Genomic DNA, 22,111 nt, shown 5'->3' with positions numbered 1-22,111 from the left:
TCTAAATTGGAGAGAATATCCTCAGTTGTTTGACGTTTTCTAGAACAAATGCACTTTCAATCTAGCATACACCTTCCCACCAGTAAGGGCAAAGTCTCACGGCCTTATGACTCGTCCGAGAATCACACCGAATTGCTCCAACCTCCCGGTGGTCTCCAGACCTGAGTTTGTCTGCTGTATAGAAATACAGTGGGTATGGAAAGTATTCAGACCCCTGTTAAATTATTCAATCTTTGTTTTATTGCAGCCATTTGGTTAATTAAAAAAAGTTCATTTTTTTTCTCATTAAGGTACACTCTGCACCCCATCTTGACAAAAAAAAACAAATGTAGACATTTTTGCAAATTTATTAAACAAGAAAAACTGAAATATCCCATGGTCATAAGTATTCAGACCCTTTGCTCAGTATTGAGTAGAAGCACCCTTTTGAGCTAGTACAGCCATGATTCTTCTTGGGAATGATGCAACAAGTTTTTCACACCTGGATTTGGGGATCCTCTGCCATTCTTCTTTGCAGTTCATCTCCAGTTCTCTCAGGTTTGATGGTGAACGTTGGTGGACAGCCATTTTCAGGTCTCTACAGAGATGCTCAATTGGGTTTCGCTCAGGGACTGTTTATTTCCAATGCTGGAGTGATGACAGGTCACTGCTGGGCAGATTACTGACAGCCAAAGAGTGTGCAGAGGGCGAGGCTGGAGAGTGAGGCCGGGCGGGGCCAGCTCTGACTGTGAAGTTCAGCAGTCAAGCAAAGGAAGATGTCAAGTTTGCTTGAGCTGCAGGTAAATAAAGTGATTAATTCAAGAGGAACACAAGCTAGAAACAAAAAAAAAATGTTTTAGATGACAATACAATATAGATTAGCTTAAAAAAATGTTTGTGTTCATGGTTGGACAAATTCGTTAAGCAGGAACACCCTACTCCCCTGTAAGGAGGAAGCTGGGAGGCATGGGAGTGGTGTGCTGCAGAAGACTGATGTAAACAAATTCCATTTAATGCAATTTGTAGTTGCATGTCCTATCAATCATGTGTTCCTTGGATCAAAACATATCATTGATGTACTGGATAGGTAGTATGTCTGCTTCTGGTCTCATCACTGGGATGTCCACCGATCTCAAGATGCTGCTACATTCAAACCCCTGTTTGAATGTAGCAGCTGTTGATGGAGACGTTTAGGTACATTGCCTGGCTACCTCCATCCATCCCATATACCTAGAATGAAGCGGCATTCTAACTTCCTATGCTCAGTGGTGAGTTCTTAAAGTGGGATCTCAGCGAACAGTTTATGCTTCTAGGAACCACTCATTCAGTATAGTCACCTCTTTGACTGAGATTAAAAAACAGACTGTTTACTAAATTAAAGCTAAAAGTCCTGGTGTATCATTAGGAAGCTGTACAACAGCTTTGAAATAAAAAAGCATTTATTCTCCATATTATATTGAATCTATATATATAATTGCCTCTGTCTGTCTGTCTGTCTTGCTCCAAAATTGTGTCCTTACGGTGACACAAAGCTGATTGGCCGCTGGGCTCGCCATGGCCCCGCCCCCCCGCACGGATTGGCCGCTCGCCTCGGCTCCGCCCCCCCCCACGGATTGGTCGCTCACCTCGGCCTGGCCCCGCCCTCCCCATGGATTGGCCACTCGCCCCGGACCTCCGCACGCATCGCCAGACATAACCTTGCGCTGCTGGGATCGTGACGGAGCCGGTGAATGCTGGTAACCATTATACACATCGGGTAACTAAGGTCCCTTAATTACCCGATGTGTATCATAGTTACCAGTGTACACCGGCTCCGTCATGATCCCAGCAGCTCCAGACATAACCTTGCGCTGCTGGGATCTTGACGGAGCCGGTGAACGCTGGTAACCATTATACACATCGGGTAACTAAGGTCCCTTAGTTACCCGATGTGTATCATAGTTACCAGCGTACACCGGCTCCCGGTACACATGTGCAGGGAGCCGGCATTATACTCCTCTCTCCCCAGGACTACTCCTCCTATTATAGTCCTCCTATTATATTCCTCTCTGAGTATAATAGGAGAACTATTCTAGCATGGGGGATGGAGCACGATGGGGAGTGCGCAGCATGGAGGATGGAGCTCGATGGGGGTGCGCAGCATGGAGGATGGAGCACGATGGGGAGTGCGCAGCATGGGGGATGGAGCACGATGGGGGTGCGCAGCATCGGGGATAGAGCACGATGGGGAATGCGCAGCATAGGGGATGGAACACGATGGGGGATGGGCAGCATGGGGGATGGGGCACGATGGGGGGTGCACAGCATGGGGGATGGAGCACGATGGGAGGTGCACACCTCCCCCCAACACACACAGACAACACACCACACACAATAACAAATAACGTTTGGAACACCATTCTAAGTCTGAACTGGGTGCAAAAACCTAAAAAAACATCACTATGGGGAGATAAGGTATGCAACACCAGTGACTATGTAAGGGGAATACATGAAATAGCAGAAACTGCTGTGTGAATACTGACTTGAAAAATCCAATAGCTACATGTAAGAGTGAAAGTGTGAAAAATGGAATCTGCATTACTGCCATGAACATATGAATCAAGAGAAATTTAGCTACTGAATTGATCAATGCAATAGAGCCCCAACACTACGCCAAAGTATTTCTCTACGTTGGGGTCCCTAGCTTGTGTGTGTCCTCTCATGCAGTTAAAAAAACTTACCGTGTATGGGAAGCTGAGACCCAGGCTATATATGCGTATGATATGGATTGGCAATAGGTGTGTGGGGAGGGTTCACAAACGAAAAAAACTACTAACAATAACAAATAACGTTTGGAACACCATTCTAAGTCTGAACTGGGTGCAAAAACCTAAAAAAACATCACTATGGGGAGATAAGGTATGCAACACCAGTGACTATGTAAGGGGAATACATGAAATAGCAGAAACTGCTGTGTGAATACTGACTTGAAAAATCCAATAGCTACATGTAAGCTACATGTTAGTAGTTTTTTTCGTTTGTGAACCCTCCCCACACACCTATTGCCAATCCATATCATACGCATATATAGCCTGGGTCTCAGCTTCCCATACACGGTAAGTTTTTTAACTGCATGAGAGGACACACACAAGCTAGGGACCCCAACGTAGAGAAATACTTTGGCGTAGTGTTGGGGCTCTATTGCATTGATCAATTCAGTAGCTAAATTTCTCTTTATTCATATGTTCATGGCAGTAATGCAGATTCCATTTTTCACTCTTACATGTAGCTATTGGATTTTTCAAGTCAGTATTCACACAGCAGTTTCTGCTATTTCATGTATTCCCCTTACATAGTCACTGGTGTTGCATACCTTATCTCCCCATAACACACCACACACACACTGGGAACCACAAACACCGCCATGCATAGACACCCACACACACAGACAACGCCGCACACACCCAACACCCAACACCCAAACACCGCGGCATACATAAATATACGCACATACCGCACAACACACACATTGCACAAAACATACCTCCCCCCCAAAACACACCACACCTACACAAACCGCGCAACACACACACAACGCTACAGACACACAGCGCTCCACAAACAACGCAACACACATACAACACCGCTCTCACCCCCCCGCCACACCCAGACAACACCCAGAACATGTACAGCACCCTACACAAACACTTGGTAACTACACACAACAACATCTCATATATATATATATATATATATATATATATATATATATATATATATTATATATATATATATTGTAACGTTGCGCCCTGCAACGTGGGGGTTTCACTCGCTTGCAGCGGTGTGAGGTAGCTTCAGCAACACACGTACACAGTCTCTTCATAGAAATTCTGGCAGTTTATTTAAAAACACTCAGCATAAACTGCCCTCAAACATAAACAATAAGTGCATAATGGAAGTTTAGCAACTTCCCCACTCTCTGGCTCCTGCCAGCGTACAACTCTAGCCAAGGTTCCTTCCAGCACCCAGTGCCCTCTGCAGACCCCTGTCTGTCTCTCCTCCTGGAGAGATTCGGCCCTACAGCCCTGGCCTGGCTGCACTCACCTCAGACTCAATATCAGAGCCTTGTGTTCAGCCTCCACACAGGCTGATACACCCAAAGCTCCTGGCTCTGCTCTCGCTTGTTTCCAGTCCACACACTGGACGTCTAGAGCCAGTCTCTCTCTAGACTGCCCTAGACACACTTCTCCCAGGTTCAGAGACAGGATTGCTTTAACCCCTGGAGCCACACCCACAGGTGGGAAGGAGTGTGTAATCAGCATCACACACCCTTCCATGGCTCTGCATGTAATGCAATCCTGTGGAACCACAGGTCCCAGCCAGCTTCACATTGCAGAGCACCCACGCTTCTGCAAAACATACCGGCCCTTTGTAATACAGCCGGTTGATACCTCACAATATATATATATATATATATATATATATATATATATATATATATATATATATATATATATATATATATATATATATATATATATATATATATATATATATATATATATATATATATATATACTCAAAAATCATACATGAACTACACAATACGTAAATTCTAGAATACCCGATGCGTAGAATCGGGCCACCTTCTAGTAATCAATAAAAGTCCAATATAGTGGAATGATTCATTTGAGCTTTGTTGTACTCTGTTGTAGACATTGGTGATCCTTTACTATTTCATATTATTAAAAAATTATATTTTTAAGAAAAATACATATCTTTCTCTAAACTGTGAGGACTTAGCAGAAGTTAGTTTAAAAAACATTTTACTTTCGTCCTTAGAAGCACTTGAAAACTCCTGATATCGTCATTGGAGCAGACACAATAGTGGTAAGTATGGCAGAAGTAAGTGTAAACTGTGGGCATACTAATTACCATGTATTTATATCCTAAGGAACATTACTTGTGATATTCACAAGGACCGTTTTGGTATTAGTCTATATTTCTCGATTTATTCAGTAAGAATCTCCTGTCATGTTCATATGGACAAAGGTATTGGGGACACCTCTTAATCAATGAATTCAGGTTTTTCATTCAGTCCCATGGCCCCCCGGCGTTTAACCCCTTCACGACCTAGGATGTAACGGTATGTCCTAAATCATGAAGAAGTGATCACCGCCGACTGCTGCGGTGAGCTGGTGGTAATCCCCGCACATGTCTGCTGATTTGAACCGCAGACATGTTTCTCGCAGGCGCAGATTGATTGGCGATCCACCCATGCCTGTTAACCCCATAAATGGCTCTGTCAAAATGTGACTGCGCGACTTAAATCGCCGCAGTGGTGAACGTGCCTTTCCCTGCTGCCATCGGAGATCCAGTAATGCGTTCACGAGAAGCCGATGGTTGTCATGGTAAGCACAGGGTCATGTGGTGATTCCTGTCTATATCATGATGTAGTTCCTGTTGCAGCCGAGAGACCAGCGGCTGTAACAAGAACCCAGCTCTGATCAGCAGAAATGTATCTGCGATCAGACTACTGAACTACTGATCCTTATAATCCCCTAGGGCCTAGGGGAACTAGTGGTGTGTGTGTGTGTGTGTGTGTGTGTGTGTGTGTGTATATAAAAAAAAAAAAACCCTAAAAGGTCAATACACCCCCCATTCTCCCGATTTGAAATTTAAATCGTTAAAAAAACAATACACATTTGGTATCGCCGTATTCAGAAATGCTCGATCTATGAAAATATAAAATCAGTTAACCTGATCAGTAAACGGCGTAGCGGCAAAAAATTTGAGCCGCCAACATAACGTTTTTGCAATAACAGGAGATCAAAACGTAGTATCTGCACAAAAATGTTACCATTAACCACATTAGCTCAAGTCGCAAAAAAGCCATTACTGAGCCCCACATCTCGAAAAATGAGAACACTACGGGTCATGAAAATGGTGCAAAATGTGCGCCACTTTTTTTGAAAAACATCTGAATTTTTTTTTTAACTCCTTAGATAAAAGTAAACCTATACATGTTTGGTATCCACAAACTCGTACCGACATGAGGCATCACACCGACATATCAGTTTTACCATATAGTGAACATGGTAAATAAAATATCCCCAAAACTCTTGTGCAATCACACTTTTTTGCAAGTTTTCCACATAGTTACAGAGCAGGACTGCAGAGCGCTGAGGCAAATGGTGCATAAAATTCATCAGAGTTTTGTTGACTCAATAACTGCGAATCTCCAAACTTCCTCTGATATTAACATCCGCATAACTGCCCATTGTATAGGTTTTCTTGGATGAATAGTCCCATGCAAGCTGTACATCACCCAGCACAATGACAAGCTGGAGTCATATAACTTATGCCGACACTGGACTCTGCAGTAGAGGAAATTTGTTCTGTGGAGTGCTGAACATTGCTTCTATGTCTGAATCTCTTATGGAGGAGTTTGATTTGGTGAACGCCAATAGAACGATTCCTACCTGACTGCATAGTCCAAAATGTAAAGTTAGGTGGAGGTACGTTGGCCTGGGCCCCCCCTACTCCTGCTCCATTGAAGGGGAATTGTAATGCTTCAAGACAATTTGGAAAATTGTGTGCTTCTTACTTTGTTGGGAGATGTTGGGGAAAGGCTGTAACGGCAAAGATCCACCATGCCATGGATGGGTAATTTTATTACGGAAGAACTGGTCTGGCCCGGACATAGATCTGACCACAACCTCTTTGAACACCTTTAGGCTGAATTAAAAAGGAGATTGAGAGCCTGTCCCCCTCATGCAACATCAATCTCTGACCTAACAACCGCTCTGCTGGATGAATTGGCAAAAATTCCCTTAGAAACACTCCGACATCTTGTAGAAAGCCTTCCCAGAAGAGGAAAAGGTGTTTCACCTGCATAGAGACGACCAATGCCATGTAAATGCCTATGGCTTCAGAATGGGAGGTCAAAAAGCTCCTGTAGTGTAATGTGTAGATGACACAATACTTTTTTCATTTAGTGTATCTGGAGATAAGATGTCACCCGTATCAATCTCCTCCCACCTTTTTAAAGGAGCTCTCCCAGCTGTTTTATTTCCTTCCTTTCTAAATGTATAAGTGCATTAGAATACTTGCTGATGGCCATGTTCCCCGTCCATCTCCGCACCCCTCCAGACTTCCTCTGGTCCATGTGGCTGCTCTTCAGCTTTGCTGGCTCACACTGCATGTTTTATGTGAAATTGTAGCTGCTCTCCCATTGTCAATCTTTGAGACTGAATAAGATATCATAGTTACAATGTGAACGTGACCTCCGGTTTACACACATTAGTTTACATCACATTAGCTAGTCGGCTCATCTGACTGACTGTGATCGGTAAATATTTTAATACACAAATACTACACCAAATTCCTATTTTGCAGAAGGTCATGTAAAATTAAATTTTCTGGGCGTGCTTCTTTAAGGCTATGTTCACATTTCCGTTGTTTTTCATCAGTCACATGCGTTGCTTGACGCTTGTGACTGATGCGTTGTACAACGGATGACAAGAATAAGAACTTATTGTCGGATTCCATTGTAAAACGTGAGAGAGAGAACGATCAGCTGATCACTCTCAAAAGCCGGCGGCCGGCTAATGAGAGCGAACAAAGATCTCCCGGCGGCCGGCTAATGAGAGCGATCAGCTGATCGCTCGGCCGCCGAGAGAGAGCATGCGCAGCGGAATCAAAAGGATTCCGCTGCTCAAAAAAGTTCCACGACTGATCAGTCGGGCGGAGGATGCAACGCAGCATTATCAGTCACAATTCGCAGCTTCTACAAGTATATGGGAACAACGGAATCTGCCAAACGGATGCCGTTGTTTACCAAAGCCGCGGATTTGACTGATACAAATTGACGGAAATGTGAACCTAGCCTAAGCCGGAGACTCTGTCAATTAGTCTTACCTTCAAACTATTTGGCTAAAGTTCTTGCAACGTTGATTGCAAAAAGACCCAAATACTGTTTGTTTCTTCTCTGCTGCAGATCTAGCCATTATTACAGAGCTCATGAATATGCTGGATTACATGACAGCATGCCAAGTAGTCCTGCAGTGATAATCTACTGCTGATTAAATGGAACCTGTCAGCAGATTTTGGCCTTCTAAACTAAAGGCCCCGTCACACTAAGCAACATCGCTAGCAACATCGCTGCTAACGAACAACTTTTGTGACGTTGCTAGCGATGTTGCTGTGTGTGACATCCAGCAACAACCCGGCTCCTGCTGTGAGGTCGTTGGTTGTTGCTGAATGTCCTGGGCCATTTTTTAGTTGTTGCTCTCCCGCTGTGAAGCACAGATCGCTGTGTGTGACAGCGAGACAGCAACAACTAAATGTGCAGGCAGCAGGAGCCGGCTTCTGTGGAGGCTGGTAACCAATGTAAACATCGGGTAACCAAGAAGCCCTGTCCTTGGTTACCCGATATTTACCTTTGTTACCAGCCTCCACCGCTCTCACTGTCAGTGCCGGCTCCTGCTCTGTGCACATGTAGCTGCAGGACACATCGGGTTAATTAACCCGATGTGTGCTGTAACTAGGAGAGCAAGGAGCCAGTGCTCAGTGTGCGCTGCTCCCTGCTCTCTACACGTGTGGCTGGTCACTGGTTGCTGGTGAGCTCACCAGCAACTCGTGTAGCCACGCTCCAGCGATCCCTGCCAGGTCAGGTTGCTGGTGGGATCGCTGGAGCGTCGCAGTGTGACATCTCACCAGCAACCTCCTAGCAACTTACCAGCGATCCCTATCGTTGTTGGGATCGCTGGTAAGTTGCTTAGTGTGACTGGACCTTAAAACTAACACCTTAACCCCTTCACCTTTGGCTGATTTTCTGTTCTCCGTTTTTTTTATTTTTTTCGCTCCCCTTCTTCCAAGAGCCGTAACTTTTTTATTTTTCAGTCAATCTTGCACATGAGGGCTCGTTTTTTGTGGAATGAGTTGTACTTTTAAATCAAACTATGAGTTTTACCATATAGTGTACTGGAAAACAGCAAAAAAATTTCAAATGCGGAAAAATTGCAAAAAAAAGTGCGATTGCACGATTGTTTTTGAGATATTTTATTCACTGTGTTCACTATATGGTAAAACTGATGTGTCCGTGTGATGCAGGTTTGTGCAAGTTTGTAGACACCAAACATGAATAAGTTTACTTTGATCTAAAGGGTTAGAAAAAAAAATCAGAAGTTTGTCCAAAAAAGTGACGCACATTTTGCGCTATTTTCTGCATCCCGTAGCGTTCTCATTTTTCGGGATCTGTTTCTCAGTTCGAGACGCAAAAAATAAGCTGTCACTGACAGTTTTAAAGGTATCATTTTTGTGCAAATGCTATGTTTTGATCGCCTGCTATTGCATTTTGCGCAAAATTTGCAGTGACCAAAAAACGTAATTTTGGCTTTTGGAATTTCTTTGCCGCTACGCTGTGTATCCAGCAGATTAATTGATTTTATATTTTGATCGGACATTTCTGAATATGCAGATACCAAGTGTTGTGTTTTGTTTTTTTTTTTATTTAACCCTTTAATTTTCAATTGGGCAAAAGGTAATTTGAACTTTTTAGGTTTTATTAATTTTTCAAAACTTTTTTTTTTTTTACTTTACTAGTCCCCCTAGGGGGCTATAATGATCCGCAGTTTGATCGCTCATTCTTTTCTTCCGGTCAAAGCAGCACCGCTCAGATTGGGAGAAATGCTCATCTCCTGTAACCTGCAGTATTTGCTTGTTACTGGACCTGCGTCATGTGAGCTACAAGAGTTATCATATGACCCTGTGCTACTATGCCAACCATCGGATCCTCTTGATCACGTCACGTGACTTCCGGTGGTGGCTGGAGAGTAAAGCTTTAGCGCGATAGCCATTAATGGGTTAACAGGTACGGATGGATAGCGTTTCCACATGTCAGCTATACACATCAGCTGACGTGTGCCTGCAAGGCACACATGTCAGCTGTACAAATCAGCTGATATGTTCGCGGATCCTCGCCGGTAGCCCGCAGCAACACTATGATAGCTAGGACATAAGTTTACTGCCCGCAGTCGTTAAGGAGTTAAGCAGATCATGTGCTGAATTCTAGAAAGGTGCACGTTACCCCTCCCCACCTGTCACCAGATTTTGTCCTTCTAAAGTAAAACTAGCACCTTACAGCGCCTGTGCTGCAATCTATAAAAGGTGCATGTTACCCCCTGACAATCCCTGTAGACCCCAAAAATATCTTTATAAAATATCCCGACCTGTATGTAAATTGTCTGGTCTAATGGGCATCCTAGTCTGCGCCTTTTGTCCCTCCTTTCGCCCTACTCCTGTGCTGATTGACATGGATGATGCCTTGGATGCCATCCACATAGGCAAAATGTCCATGTTCCCAGCTCGCGCAGGTGCACTTCACTCTGTCTTGTGGGCAGAGCCGAAAACATAGGTGTGCCTGCGCGAACCGGAAAGTTCTCTGCCCAGGTTCGAGATTTTGCTCGGTAATGTGGATGATGTCACCCATTTCATCCACATCGCAGGGCAAAATCTCGCACCTGCGCAAAGAACTTGCCGGTTCGCGCAGGCACACCTATGTTTTCGGTTCTGCCCACAACGGGACAGAGTGACGTGCACCTGCACGAGCTGGGAATACGTAGATTTTGCTCGTCTATGTGGAAGGCGTCCGAGGCATCATCCACGTCAATCAGAATGGGAGGGCGAAAGTAGGAGGGTCAGGAGTTGCAGTTTAGGACGCCCATCAGCCTAGACAATTTACATACAGGGCGAGAGATTTTATAAAGATATTTTTGGGATCTATAGGGGTGGTCAAGGGGTAACATGCACTTTTTATAGATTGCAGCACAGGCGCTGTAAGGTGCTAGTTTTAATTTAGAAGGACAAAATCTGGTGACAGGTTCCCTTTTAAAAAGGGATTTTATCAAAACTACACTAAGTAACCCAGTAAGTGACACACTGCTGGAATGAGGATCTCTACCCCGATGTTATTCTGCTCTCAGATTAGGTGGCAAAAACCTGGTGACCGATTCCCTTTAAATTTCTGTGAGCTGTATGCGAGACAACTTTTTAGTCTATAGGGTATTATCAGCTAATCTCAATGGGAGGTCTCAAGACGTTTCTCACCAGCTTAATGAGTTATATACTGTTTTTGTCTCTTTTTCAACCAGAAAAAAAAATGTGGATTACGTTTTTGAAGCCATATGTATTTCTCTCGCTGCTGGAGTTGTCATTTTGTAGACCCAGAACACCGATCCCGCACGCTGGTTTTCGGGCCTTCCCTTCTGCACTTCTCAGCAGGGTTGACGGTCTTCTGCAGTGTATGGAAAGGGATCACAAAACAGTGTCGTACACAAGATTAAACAGGCTTTTATGCAGTGGCTACGTTGGTTATGTTGTCGTACAACAAGTGAATTCACGCCTTAATTCCCGGCTGCGCTTATTGCAGAGTGTGGCGGTGTTTTGTATTGTGCCTTCATCCCCACGTCTCTTGGCGCACCGATTGTATTAGTGTTATAATTGGATTACATCACAACCATCCCCATTATTCTAAAGCTCAATGCCATTCTGTGTTCTGCATCTTATAATGGCTTTGTGCTCTTTTTTTTTTTTTCCAGACTCTTGAAGACACAATCCTTGAAAAGCCATTTGACAAACAAGACGCTTACAATATGCTATCAAGGTTGGAGACTTTTCCAGTAAATAGCTGATTTAACTTTGCATTTTGCAATAAAATACATGACAATCGCTCACATGTCATGCCAACAACAAATATGCAAACGCTTAACCCGCCCTGTGTAAATCTATTGTCTGATTCCTCAGTGATGAAGCAAAGGTAACAGTAACAATTCTCTCTCCAATTCCTTACAGGCTGAGTGGTAAAGAACATAGTGTCTTCACAGGAGTTGTAATTGTGCATTGCCGAAGCCAAAAAGGTATATTTTGGGTTTTCTGCACAGTTTCTGTATAAGCCTTTAAGCAGTTTTGTATGTTTATAGGCAAAATGTGTCAGTATTGTATCCTGTTCTGAGCATACTTATAATTGTGACACAGCGTACACAACCAGTCTGTTCAATTATAGGAAAAATTGTTATAAAGGTCTAGGACAAATTAGCTGTATTACATTTATAATATGTCATACACTTTCATACTTAAAGGGGATGCCATAACATTTTGTTCTTAAGGGTACTTTCACACTTGCGTTCAGCGCAGTCCGTCACTATGGAGAATAGCGCAGTCCGTTAACGCACTGCGCTATTCTCCATAGACTTGTATGGACGACGCACTGTAACGCAAGTGTCGGCGTTGCATCCGCTGGACGACGCAGCGTCGTTATTTTGACGCTGCGTTGGGCGGATGGAACGCAGCGTGTAACGTTTTTTTTGAGCGGCGGAAACCTTTTATTTTTCACTGCGCATGCTCCTTTTTTTTTTTTTAAATCACAGAAACTTTATTTTGTTTCTCGGTGGCCGAACGTTCAGCTGAGCGCTCGTCCGCCGGCATGTGAGAGCTCTCAGCTGAGCGCCCGGCCGCCGGCATGTGAGAGCGCTGAGCTGATCGCCCGGCCGTTGGCATGTGAGAGCGCGCAGCTGAGCACCTGGCCGCCGGGTGATCAGCTGATCATTCACAATAGTCTGCTGCCAATAAAACTGTAAAGAAGAGAAAAAAAAAAAGCTTTCCGTTGTTTTGTACGATCTGTTGCATCCGTTGTGCCATTATATGCAATGCATCCGTTGTATCGTCACACAACGCAATGCAATGGATGCCGTTCAACGCAAGTGTGAAACTAGCCTAAAAAGATTTAAAATAACAAAGGGATTGACAACCAATTGTGAGACTCCTCAGTGCTGCACTTCTGTGGTCCCTCTATTCTTTGGAGATACAGAGACCAGTGGGGTCCATCGAAGCTGTGTATTGAAAACAGCAGGGGATCTGGAAGGTAGGTATTAAATGGACTCAGTCAGCCCAGATTGACTGTTAAATGAGGTATAGATGCTCAGTGTATCATGGCGTAGCCAAACATTTAAAGGTAGGGTGTCGTGTTTTTTTATTTTTAATAGTGATTATGAAATCAAGTATTTTTAATATTAAATTTGCTGTTTAGTTTTTATTTAATTTTAGTTTTACTGAAGCCCTGGGGGCTGCCATCATGGATTTGCTGTGTGTAACGACAGTTACTCACCTCCTTTATGGCAGCCCTCTGTGCATTCACTCTGATAGTCGGGCTCCGACCCCTAGACTTATTACAGGAGATCTCCCTGCTGTGACCTGGACACGCCACCTGGGCTGTCCAGATCACAGCAGAGGGAGGAGATCGGTGCCATGTTTGTGCAGCTCACAGCGGTCACATGCTGTGTGCTGCACTTTTCCCCCTGTCACCCGTTCAGCCTGTGTGAGTACCGGCACCCCCGCCACCATCTCCAGTGACACCCCCCCCCCCTCCGTGAGTATTCACACCATACTCTCCCTGGCAACCGTACGCCTTTAGCCCAACAAATCACTTTACACTCCCAGTCTGAGCGTCGACTTCTGACCGATTATCTGACTTTTTACTTTCTGTCACGATGTCTGTATTCTGTTCACTGCACTGACTAGCTCCTCCTCATCCCAAGTTTCTGACTAGTGGATTGGATGAGTCCCAACTCATAGGTGGCCATCCATCAGGTTCCTCTCTAGCTTCTTACCCAGTCTGGGGAAAAAGGGCATGAATGTGTGCGTTTTTATGTTATTTACCGGCACTGGTCTTCCAGGAACCCGGGGTTAGCACTGCATCTGTTACTGAATGCATTACCCTGTGGCACCTGACGCTTCAGGGGCGTCACATTGGCATGTATGAGACCCTCTATTACTAGTCTTTAAGTGAAAAGTAGTAAACGCACCGAAAAATCCTTTATTTGAAATAAAATACAATAAAAACACCATCTTTCACCCCTTACACGGACTGACCATGGGGTGAATTTGTTGGGATGCCCGCTTCTTGGAAAACGTTCAAGACAGCAACCTTGAATTTGTGAATAACGTTTTTTACTGTAAAATGATGGACTCCATATTGTTTGGAAATAGCCTTGTGAAGAGTATGGTAGTTATGATATGCCAATCATCTCTAAGTCATAGCTGTTTCTACATCTTGATGTGCACCTATAAGTCATTCTATTCAGGGTAGAAATAGGATGCCTCCAACTACTACCAAATGGTAAGGTGATAAAGTTAATTAGGAAACTGGAACAGGACATCTGGGTCAACAGGGGGTCCAGCTGCACAGCCTCAAAAGAAAAGTCACACCTCTTGCAGCAGTTAATGAGACAAAGGTTTTCTAGCAGGAGAACCGCTGCTGGGAGCCCAAGCTTCACAGACACAGGCTTATACCAAGTATATTTCCAGGAACGTGGGGACAGCTCATACAAGCACCTGGGTCCCGATTACTCCTAGGATCCTGGGGTGGGGAGGTACGTAGAACGGCTAGCAAAAGCCATGTAGGAAAGCCATGTTTGGTCTCCAAGAGCAACAGGGGCCAGCCGGATCCAATGGCACCAGAACCACCTCTCTGTAAGCTTCCGGTGAGAGGTTCTGACACATAGGTTTTGTGAGTTTTCAGCCATCAGACCTAGGGGAGAGAGTATGAACATCCAGAAGGTGAGAAAGGGAGTGGCTGACCAAGGTGATAAAGGTATCCATCATATCTCTTGGTTGTTCTTCTGTGGAGAGGTCACGTCGTGTAACGTGCTGGAAGCAACCGGAAACCCCCTGGCACTATACCATGTCCCATGTGGCTGCCAGCAACCAAGGCCTTTTATCCAAGGAATCTGGTAACTGACGTATATCGGCTTGTAACTTACCTGTATTTGTAATTCTGCCTATCGCCTCTGTATATCCATCGTGTAAATATTGTTTTTGCCTAGTGTGCCCTTAAGGCTATTCAATTTATAATTTAATCCAGGGTTGCTCTTTTATCTCGATCCATGAATTCACATGTGCGTGTTCCCGGTTTAATATTACATTCTACCGGGGCTGGTTTCTGGCCCAATATAATCCTGTTAACGGACCAGGCGTATATCTAACGAGAAACAGGTGTCAGACTACCTGTTCATTTGGCTAGTGAAAGGCTCCCAGCCTGTCATGGTTGTGAGTGAGTGTGGTGCCACTGTGGAAGTTGCGTGGATCTCCCTCCCCATGCCTCCCTGTGCCCGTGTAGATATGGGGTGTCTGTGGAAAACTATGCCAAGCTGCCCAGGGTGTGCAGAACATTACATGTTGGCATAAGTGACAAGACCGTATCGTGTGACTCTGACATATTAGAGACGTCAGAGCTGGGCTGCGAGATGCAGTTTGCCACAAGCCTCCCCCCCCCCCCTCCAGATTGATGGGAAAGAACCAATTTGATTGTAAGATCATTGCTGATGTCTTCTCTCCTTGACATTGTGTTAACAGATGCCTGCATGATTCAGACCAGCAAACTGCCAAAACGTCTGCTTTTATAGAGGCGTTCGCTTTTTTTTGGGGGGAGAGGTTAAGTATAGAAATTAGTTGATGCATTGCTGGGTTGTAATATTCATGGTCATGGTTAATCTTTCCAAACGTGCAACACTCCTAGTTTCTTTGGCCCCCTTTACACGTCCGTGATTCCGGTGCGTATGACGTCTGTTTTCATACGTATCGGAGACAGACATATGCAGACCCATTAAAATCAATGGGTCTGTGCACACCTCTGTGTTTTCTCACGGATGTGTGTCCTTATGGCGCACACGCATGTCTGTGTGCCGCACGGAGACCAGTCCATTTTTGACCGGCAGCACTGATGTCACACAGACCACACGCTGATATAATCCGTGTGACATCAGTGTGACACATATCGGAGAAAACATGTGTCTTTGAAATAAAATGATTTTCTATACTCGCCTGTCTCCAGCACTGCTGTTTTCGGTGCTGTTGCCACTTGCTTCTGTGTCCCAGATGGCACACGGAGATCACACGTGTGCCAAAATCATGGCACACGGATGGCCATATGCACCTTCAACACGTCAATGAAAATGTGTGTGTTTTGCATGGACGTGTGAAAGAGGCCTTATTGTGATTAGCAATGACAACAATTCTCTGTATTTAAAGCATCATGCTAGGCTTCACCTTCTATCTCCACCATTTCGGTAGGCCTTGGTTATTTCTGACCTGCAGGATGCTTCAGTCTTTCTTGGCGCGTGCCAGAGGTCACAATTCAATAAAAGTCTATGAGAGATGTTGAAAGCCATCAGCACATAGCACATTGTCTAACTTCTCTAAGCCGTGCATAAGCCATATGTGTGGCAACTTTGATATCCATTTACAGTTTTTCCCTCTATAATAGAATAATTAACTTTTTGTATGCTGATCACATAATACCCATGTACTGGTCCCCAGGCACAGATTGATCAATTACAATGTTAATTCTGGTCTGATTAAACTGTGACGGCTATTAAGAAACCATTTTAGAACATAGAAGACTTTTAATTAACAATAGTTTCAGACCGTGCGGTCATTAATCTCTTCTTGCGTTCCCGGTATATTTTTACTAATTGGTCCGTATTTTTAATTGGTCCCACTGATCACAAGGTAGATGACATATTAACAAGATTGGCCTCGTGTGCCCGAGCGGCTGGGTCTTATTATATGTAGATTAGTGCCAAACTTTACAGCTGCTGGTTTTTCCGTTCTCACTTTTTAACTCCTATTGGACTGGTCCGTTTTGAGCTTTTAGGACAAAACATTTTGTTTCTCATTTTTTTTTATTGGCATATTCCAGAAACCATACAATTTTATTATTTTGCTACACCTGGATGAGGGCTTATTTTTAGAGGGACAAGTTGTTTTTGTTATCGGCCCTGTTTTGTGGTACTTTATAACAAATTACGTAACTTAAGGCTACTTTACACGCTGCGATATCGGTCCCGATATCGCTAGCGTGGGTACCCGCCCCCATCTGTTGTGCGACACGGGCATATCGCTGCCCGTGCCGCACAACATCGCGCAGACCCGTCACACATACTTACCTGTCCGGCGACGTCGCTGTGACCGGCGAACCGCCTCCTTTCTAAGGGGGCGGTCCGTGCGGCGTCACAGCGACGTCACTGAGCGGCCGCCCAATAGAAGCGGAGGGGCGGAGAGGAGTGGCCGGAACATCCCGCCCACCTCCTCCCTTCCTCATAGCGGCCGGGACGCAGGTAAGGAGAGGTTCCTCGTTCCTGCGGCGTCACACATAGCGATGTGTGCTGCCGCAGGAGCGACGAACTACATCGTTACTGCTGCAGTAACGATAATCAAGAATGGACCCCCATGTCACCGATGAGCGATTTTGCACGTTTTTGCAACAATGCAAAATCGCTCATCGGTGTCACACGCAGCAACATCGCTAATGCAGCCGGATGTGCGTCACAAATTCCGTGACCCCAACGACTCCGCATTAGCGATGTCGCAGCGTGTAAAGCCCCCTTTAGATTAACTTTTAGGCTATGAAAAATGCAATGTGAAAGGAGCCTAAGAAATATTTTTTTATTTCTAAAAAGTAAAACTTTTTTTTTTTGCAATATTTATTCGTCTTCCAAGGGGACGTGAACATGCAATCCTATGATTGCATGAGTAATAATTTGCTACTTATGTATTGCAATTAAAGAGGACTAACCACCAGGATTTTCATATATAAACTAAAGCCAGTGCTATACTGGTGCTATCATGCTGATTCTAAACATACCTTTAGTTGTGAGATCGGATGTATACTTTCTGAAATCTAGGCAAGTAAAGGTTGTGAAATGCACTGTTACTTGATGATAGGTGCTGCAGAATCTCTAATAGGTGGTTCAGGTTTGCTAGTTGTTCGCGCCCCTGTCTGTCCTTCCTCCCCCTCTCTGTTATTTAGGCTGATTACAGTATATCCGAGATTTACTAAATCTCTTCACTAAGATGGAGTTGGCGCCTGCGCATTGCACTTATCTCCCAGCGCCATCTTTGTGAAGACTCTGTGAGAGAAACAAAATTATAATCTTGTAGTTCTGATACCTTTTTAATACAAGATTATATTTTTTTTTCTCTCCCTGAGAGCAATTAATCATTTTACAACTGGCTACCACCAGTTGGTACCTAAACTTTTTTTTCTTGAAAAATGTGAAGACACTGTGACATCATCTCATGGTTTTGTGGTTGCGCCACCCTCGTGTCCTTTGCTCTTGCTATGACCGCAGGAGCACTTGCGCCACGCTTGTATAGGCCACAAGGCTTGATGGGTGGATGAGCCAAAATTCGATTTTTGCCTGTTCTCGCAGTTTTTGAAGGGAGATTCTATTTGCAGACAAGTTGTCTTTTCAAATTTTATGTCCTGTACTGTGCTCTGAGGTTTCCCCCGGCCCCAAAGCATAAAAAACGTAATATGTGAAAGTGAAAATGATTGTTACACTTGCCTCTTTGCCCCCTCTGCTACTCATCACCACCCATCTGGTCCTCTTCGCATTTCTTAGCCCCCACCGCTCATGATGGTATCTTTGGTCCTCTTGCACTGTCCAGACCTCAGGTGTCAATGCATCAGGTGCACTAGAGATCAACAGCACCGTGACGTAATCTTTGTGGGTCCAAGCAGTTCGCATTATAGCGATCAGCAAGTTGCTTGCTATTATGTTGGATAGATGATTAAATAAGGTGGGCATAACCCTTTTTTGCAGATATATAGGAACGCCTAATAAAGGTTTATGTTGTATTACTGTATATATTTATATAGGACTCTTGTATTGCCGAGACATGTAATGTTCTCATATTTGTTTCAGATAACCATTTGGAAACTGATATTATTGATTTTTACGAGGAAACAAAAGTTAAGTTTGCAGTCCTGTCAGAGGACCTCCTGCGGGAATATATTGACAGCGGAGAACCAATGTAAGTCTGACTCTGTACAAGTTGGTCCCTTAAACGCATGTATTATTGTGAAATAAACCATATATAAGGCTAGGGATCACACTTGTACTACCAGGGTTCGCTTGGTGGCCCTGCTACATTGCTTATTCTAGCTACAGAAAATGTTATCAGAAATAAAAAACGTACTCAAGTGAGGGTGCTTTGGTGCTCCTCCCGGTCTAATTCCCAAGAGCGATGGGGAGTACAGGCCATTTTACCACTGCAGCTAATCATTTCTGCATAATACATTCATGCTTGTGCCTTCTGTCAGCAAGGAAGACCTCATTACCTTAAGTTGAATGTCAGCTGCTCAACACCAAATTTGTCAATTTTGATTTTGTAATAGATCTTATTATATACAGTGTATATATCTCATATGTCTAAAATGTTTCTGTAGCCTGCATGCACCACCAGGGGAAGCGTCTGAATGTTATGACACCACCTCGAGGGGCGATGTAGTTTATAAGCAGAATGCTGTAATGGCAGGGTATGTAATATTTCTTCTCAAGCTTCCTCAAGAATATTCTCTATTAAATCCCTACTCCTGTAGGGATATCAGAAAAATGGAATGGCTAGCGATCTACAGCAGGCTCACCATGGCCCATGCATCCTAAAGCCTGCTTTACACGTTGCAATTTCGCATACGATTTCGTATGCGATTTGCAACGCCCCCATCGTATGTGCAGCACGTTCAATTTGTTGATCTGCCGCACATACGAGTAACCCCCCATCACACGTACTTACCCGTCCATACGATCTCGATGTGGGCGGCGAACATCCACTTCCTGGAGTGGGAGGGACATTCGGCGTCACAAAGACATCACGTGGCAGCCGGCCAATAGAAGCGGAGGGGTGGAGCTGAGCCTGACGTAAACATCCTGCCCACCTCCCTCCTCCCGCATTGTGGGCTGTGAGCCGCAGGACGTAGGTAAGATCTGTTCATCGTTCCCGGGGTGTCACACACTGCAATGTGTGCTACCACGGGTACGATGAACAATCTAATGTGCAATTCTAGAGACAGGTATGATGTGTATGCAATCAACGTTTTAACGTTTTAATCGCAATCGCACGTACCTGTCACACACTGCAATGTACCTTACGATGCCGGATGTGCATCACTTACGACGTGACCCCGCCGACACATTGTAAGATACATTGCAGCGTATAAAGCAGGCTTAAGTTTAATAGGTCTTAAGATCCCACTAAGCTTGAATGCTGGCGGGCAGGTGGTGGCGCTCTTCACAAAGTGATATTCTCCCATACTCTTCAGTACACAAATTAGCTGTCGTGAGTGGGAATATTTCTCTTAATTGTTTTTAATGTCATGATTCATATTCTCACTGATTTTTATACATCGCCTTTTGAAAAATGGATATTATCATCAGTTTTATTCCTTTTTTATGTCTACAGTGCAATTGATGGTTGTAACATTTGGCAACAGTTGGTTTTCATGTTTCCCAAAATAAGACTTTTGTGACACTTAAAAGAAGCATGCTAACCGATAGAGTATGTTCACACGGTGCTTTGCAGCAGCATTTTTTTCCTATATAGTTTGTACGTTAGTGAATTTTTTTATGCATTTAAATGAATGGGTAAAAAAATGCAGTAAAAACTTTAAAAGAATTAAAATGCATGCAAATACACTGCCAGCTCTAAAAGCACAAGGAAAAAAAAACACTGAGCGAGATTTTAAGAATCTCATCTATTATGCTGCTAATCTAAAACGCTGCAGTTTTTCAACACAGAAAAATGCTGCGTGTGGACAAGCCCTTAGAGGTCAAAGGATTAAAAAGGATCCATAATGAACAGAGTTGATAAACGATTCATGCTGATCTGGCCTCCAGTCCAGACCTCCGTGGCAATCACACCAGGACAGTCACTGGGCAGAGCCTAGTGAACCCAGGGCCCAGAGGAGCCCAGCATGCCGACCCCAGAAGGGAAGTGTACCCTGTTCTGAACCCCATGGAGGGCAGGTCTGGCATCTAGATGAGAGCCACACAAATCATTTTGCTCAACTAAATAAATGAAAATGTCCAAAAACTAAAATATATGAGCAGGAATGTTACAATATTGTACTTTTCCTAATGCAGGGACAAAGCTGGTGGCTACGGCATTCAGTCTCTTGGAGGAATGCTGGTAGAGAGCGTGCACGGGGACTTCCTAAATGTAGTTGGATTTCCCTTGAATCACTTTTGCAAGAAACTGGCTGAGCTCTACTACCCACCGCACAAACACGCCGTACACAGAGTGAAGCACGATTCCATTCCATATGTTGAGAGTTTTGAGAACCTCAGTGATGTCGAGAAAGATTGCTCCTTTACCAACAAGACCTGCGAATCAAAAAAAGGTGAACAAGATCGGGTGTGTAAAGCGAACAGTCCGGGATCCTCCATTCCCTGTAAAGCAGGGCTTCACAATGGGATTAAAGAAAGACCGAAACATTGTGCTCAGAAACTGTCAAAACTCACGGATCTAATTGATGGCTTCAAAGCATCTAAGGTAATGTGATTTTTCTATGCTAGAAGTTAGTTTCATGGCAGCTGGAAAGGCTCCGTTTAACAATCACTGAATTAGAGCTTTGATTGACCTTCTGGTATATCATATATTAAGACCATATGTATTTAGCTCAGGACCTGAACTTACATCATACCCCATGAATGGCGGCTATGAAACAAAGCCGAGATCTTCCTGCAACAGTTGTGACTGATAGTTGGTGTTTAACCACCTAAATGCAGCTGTAAGTCACTGACATCCGTATTAAAATAGTGCGATTGCCTGTCCGTCGGCCCCCACGATATGATCATAAGGGTCCAATGGTGCAGAGATAATTTTATATGTGTCCCTGCTATGTACTGTGTAATGGCCATGTCTGACCATACAGGAACATGGTCTGATCATACCACAGCTCCTGGGAAGGGACGCAAGTAAAAAAAAATGATACAGACATCATAGCACAGGATCACAAATATATTCTTGAGGTAAAAATTATTTTTTTTTCAATCCCTTTATACCCGAGCTATTTTTAACCTTCATGTCCAGACCAATTTTTGCACTTTGACAGGTTATAACTCTGGAACGCTTCATCAGATCCCGGTGATTCTGACGTCGTTTTGTCGTGACATATTGTACTTCATGATAGTTGTAAAACTAGGACAATATTTTTTGCGTTTATTTGTGAAAATATTGGAAATTTGGTGACAATTTTCACAATTTTCAAATCGTTAAATTTCATGCCTAATAAATACAAGAGATATGTGGCACA

At 44.0% G+C, this 22,111-nt stretch overlaps 1 protein-coding gene across 2 annotated transcripts in view; it reads left to right on the top strand.

Annotated features, from left to right (window-relative positions):
- The window catches only part of ASMTL (acetylserotonin O-methyltransferase like), a 140,313-nt gene that overhangs the window by 86,715 nt on the left and 31,487 nt on the right, over positions 1–22,111 (top strand). The window contains exons 4-8 of one of the 2 annotated variants that reach the window (XM_075335460.1): positions 4,801–4,848; positions 11,559–11,623; positions 11,812–11,876; positions 18,723–18,831; positions 20,940–21,348. In XM_075335460.1, coding sequence (XP_075191575.1) covers positions 4,801–4,848; positions 11,559–11,623; positions 11,812–11,876; positions 18,723–18,831; positions 20,940–21,348 — 696 coding nt within the window. The remainder of the gene's footprint in view (positions 1–4,800; positions 4,849–11,558; positions 11,624–11,811; positions 11,877–18,722; positions 18,832–20,939; positions 21,349–22,111) is intronic. The other variant, XM_075335461.1, reaches the window with a different exon arrangement.

Source organism: Anomaloglossus baeobatrachus, chromosome 2 (genome assembly GCF_048569485.1).
Source record: "Anomaloglossus baeobatrachus isolate aAnoBae1 chromosome 2, aAnoBae1.hap1, whole genome shotgun sequence".
Lineage (NCBI taxonomy): Eukaryota > Metazoa > Chordata > Amphibia > Anura > Aromobatidae > Anomaloglossus > Anomaloglossus baeobatrachus.
This window is presented reverse-complemented; position numbering and strand designations above follow the sequence as displayed.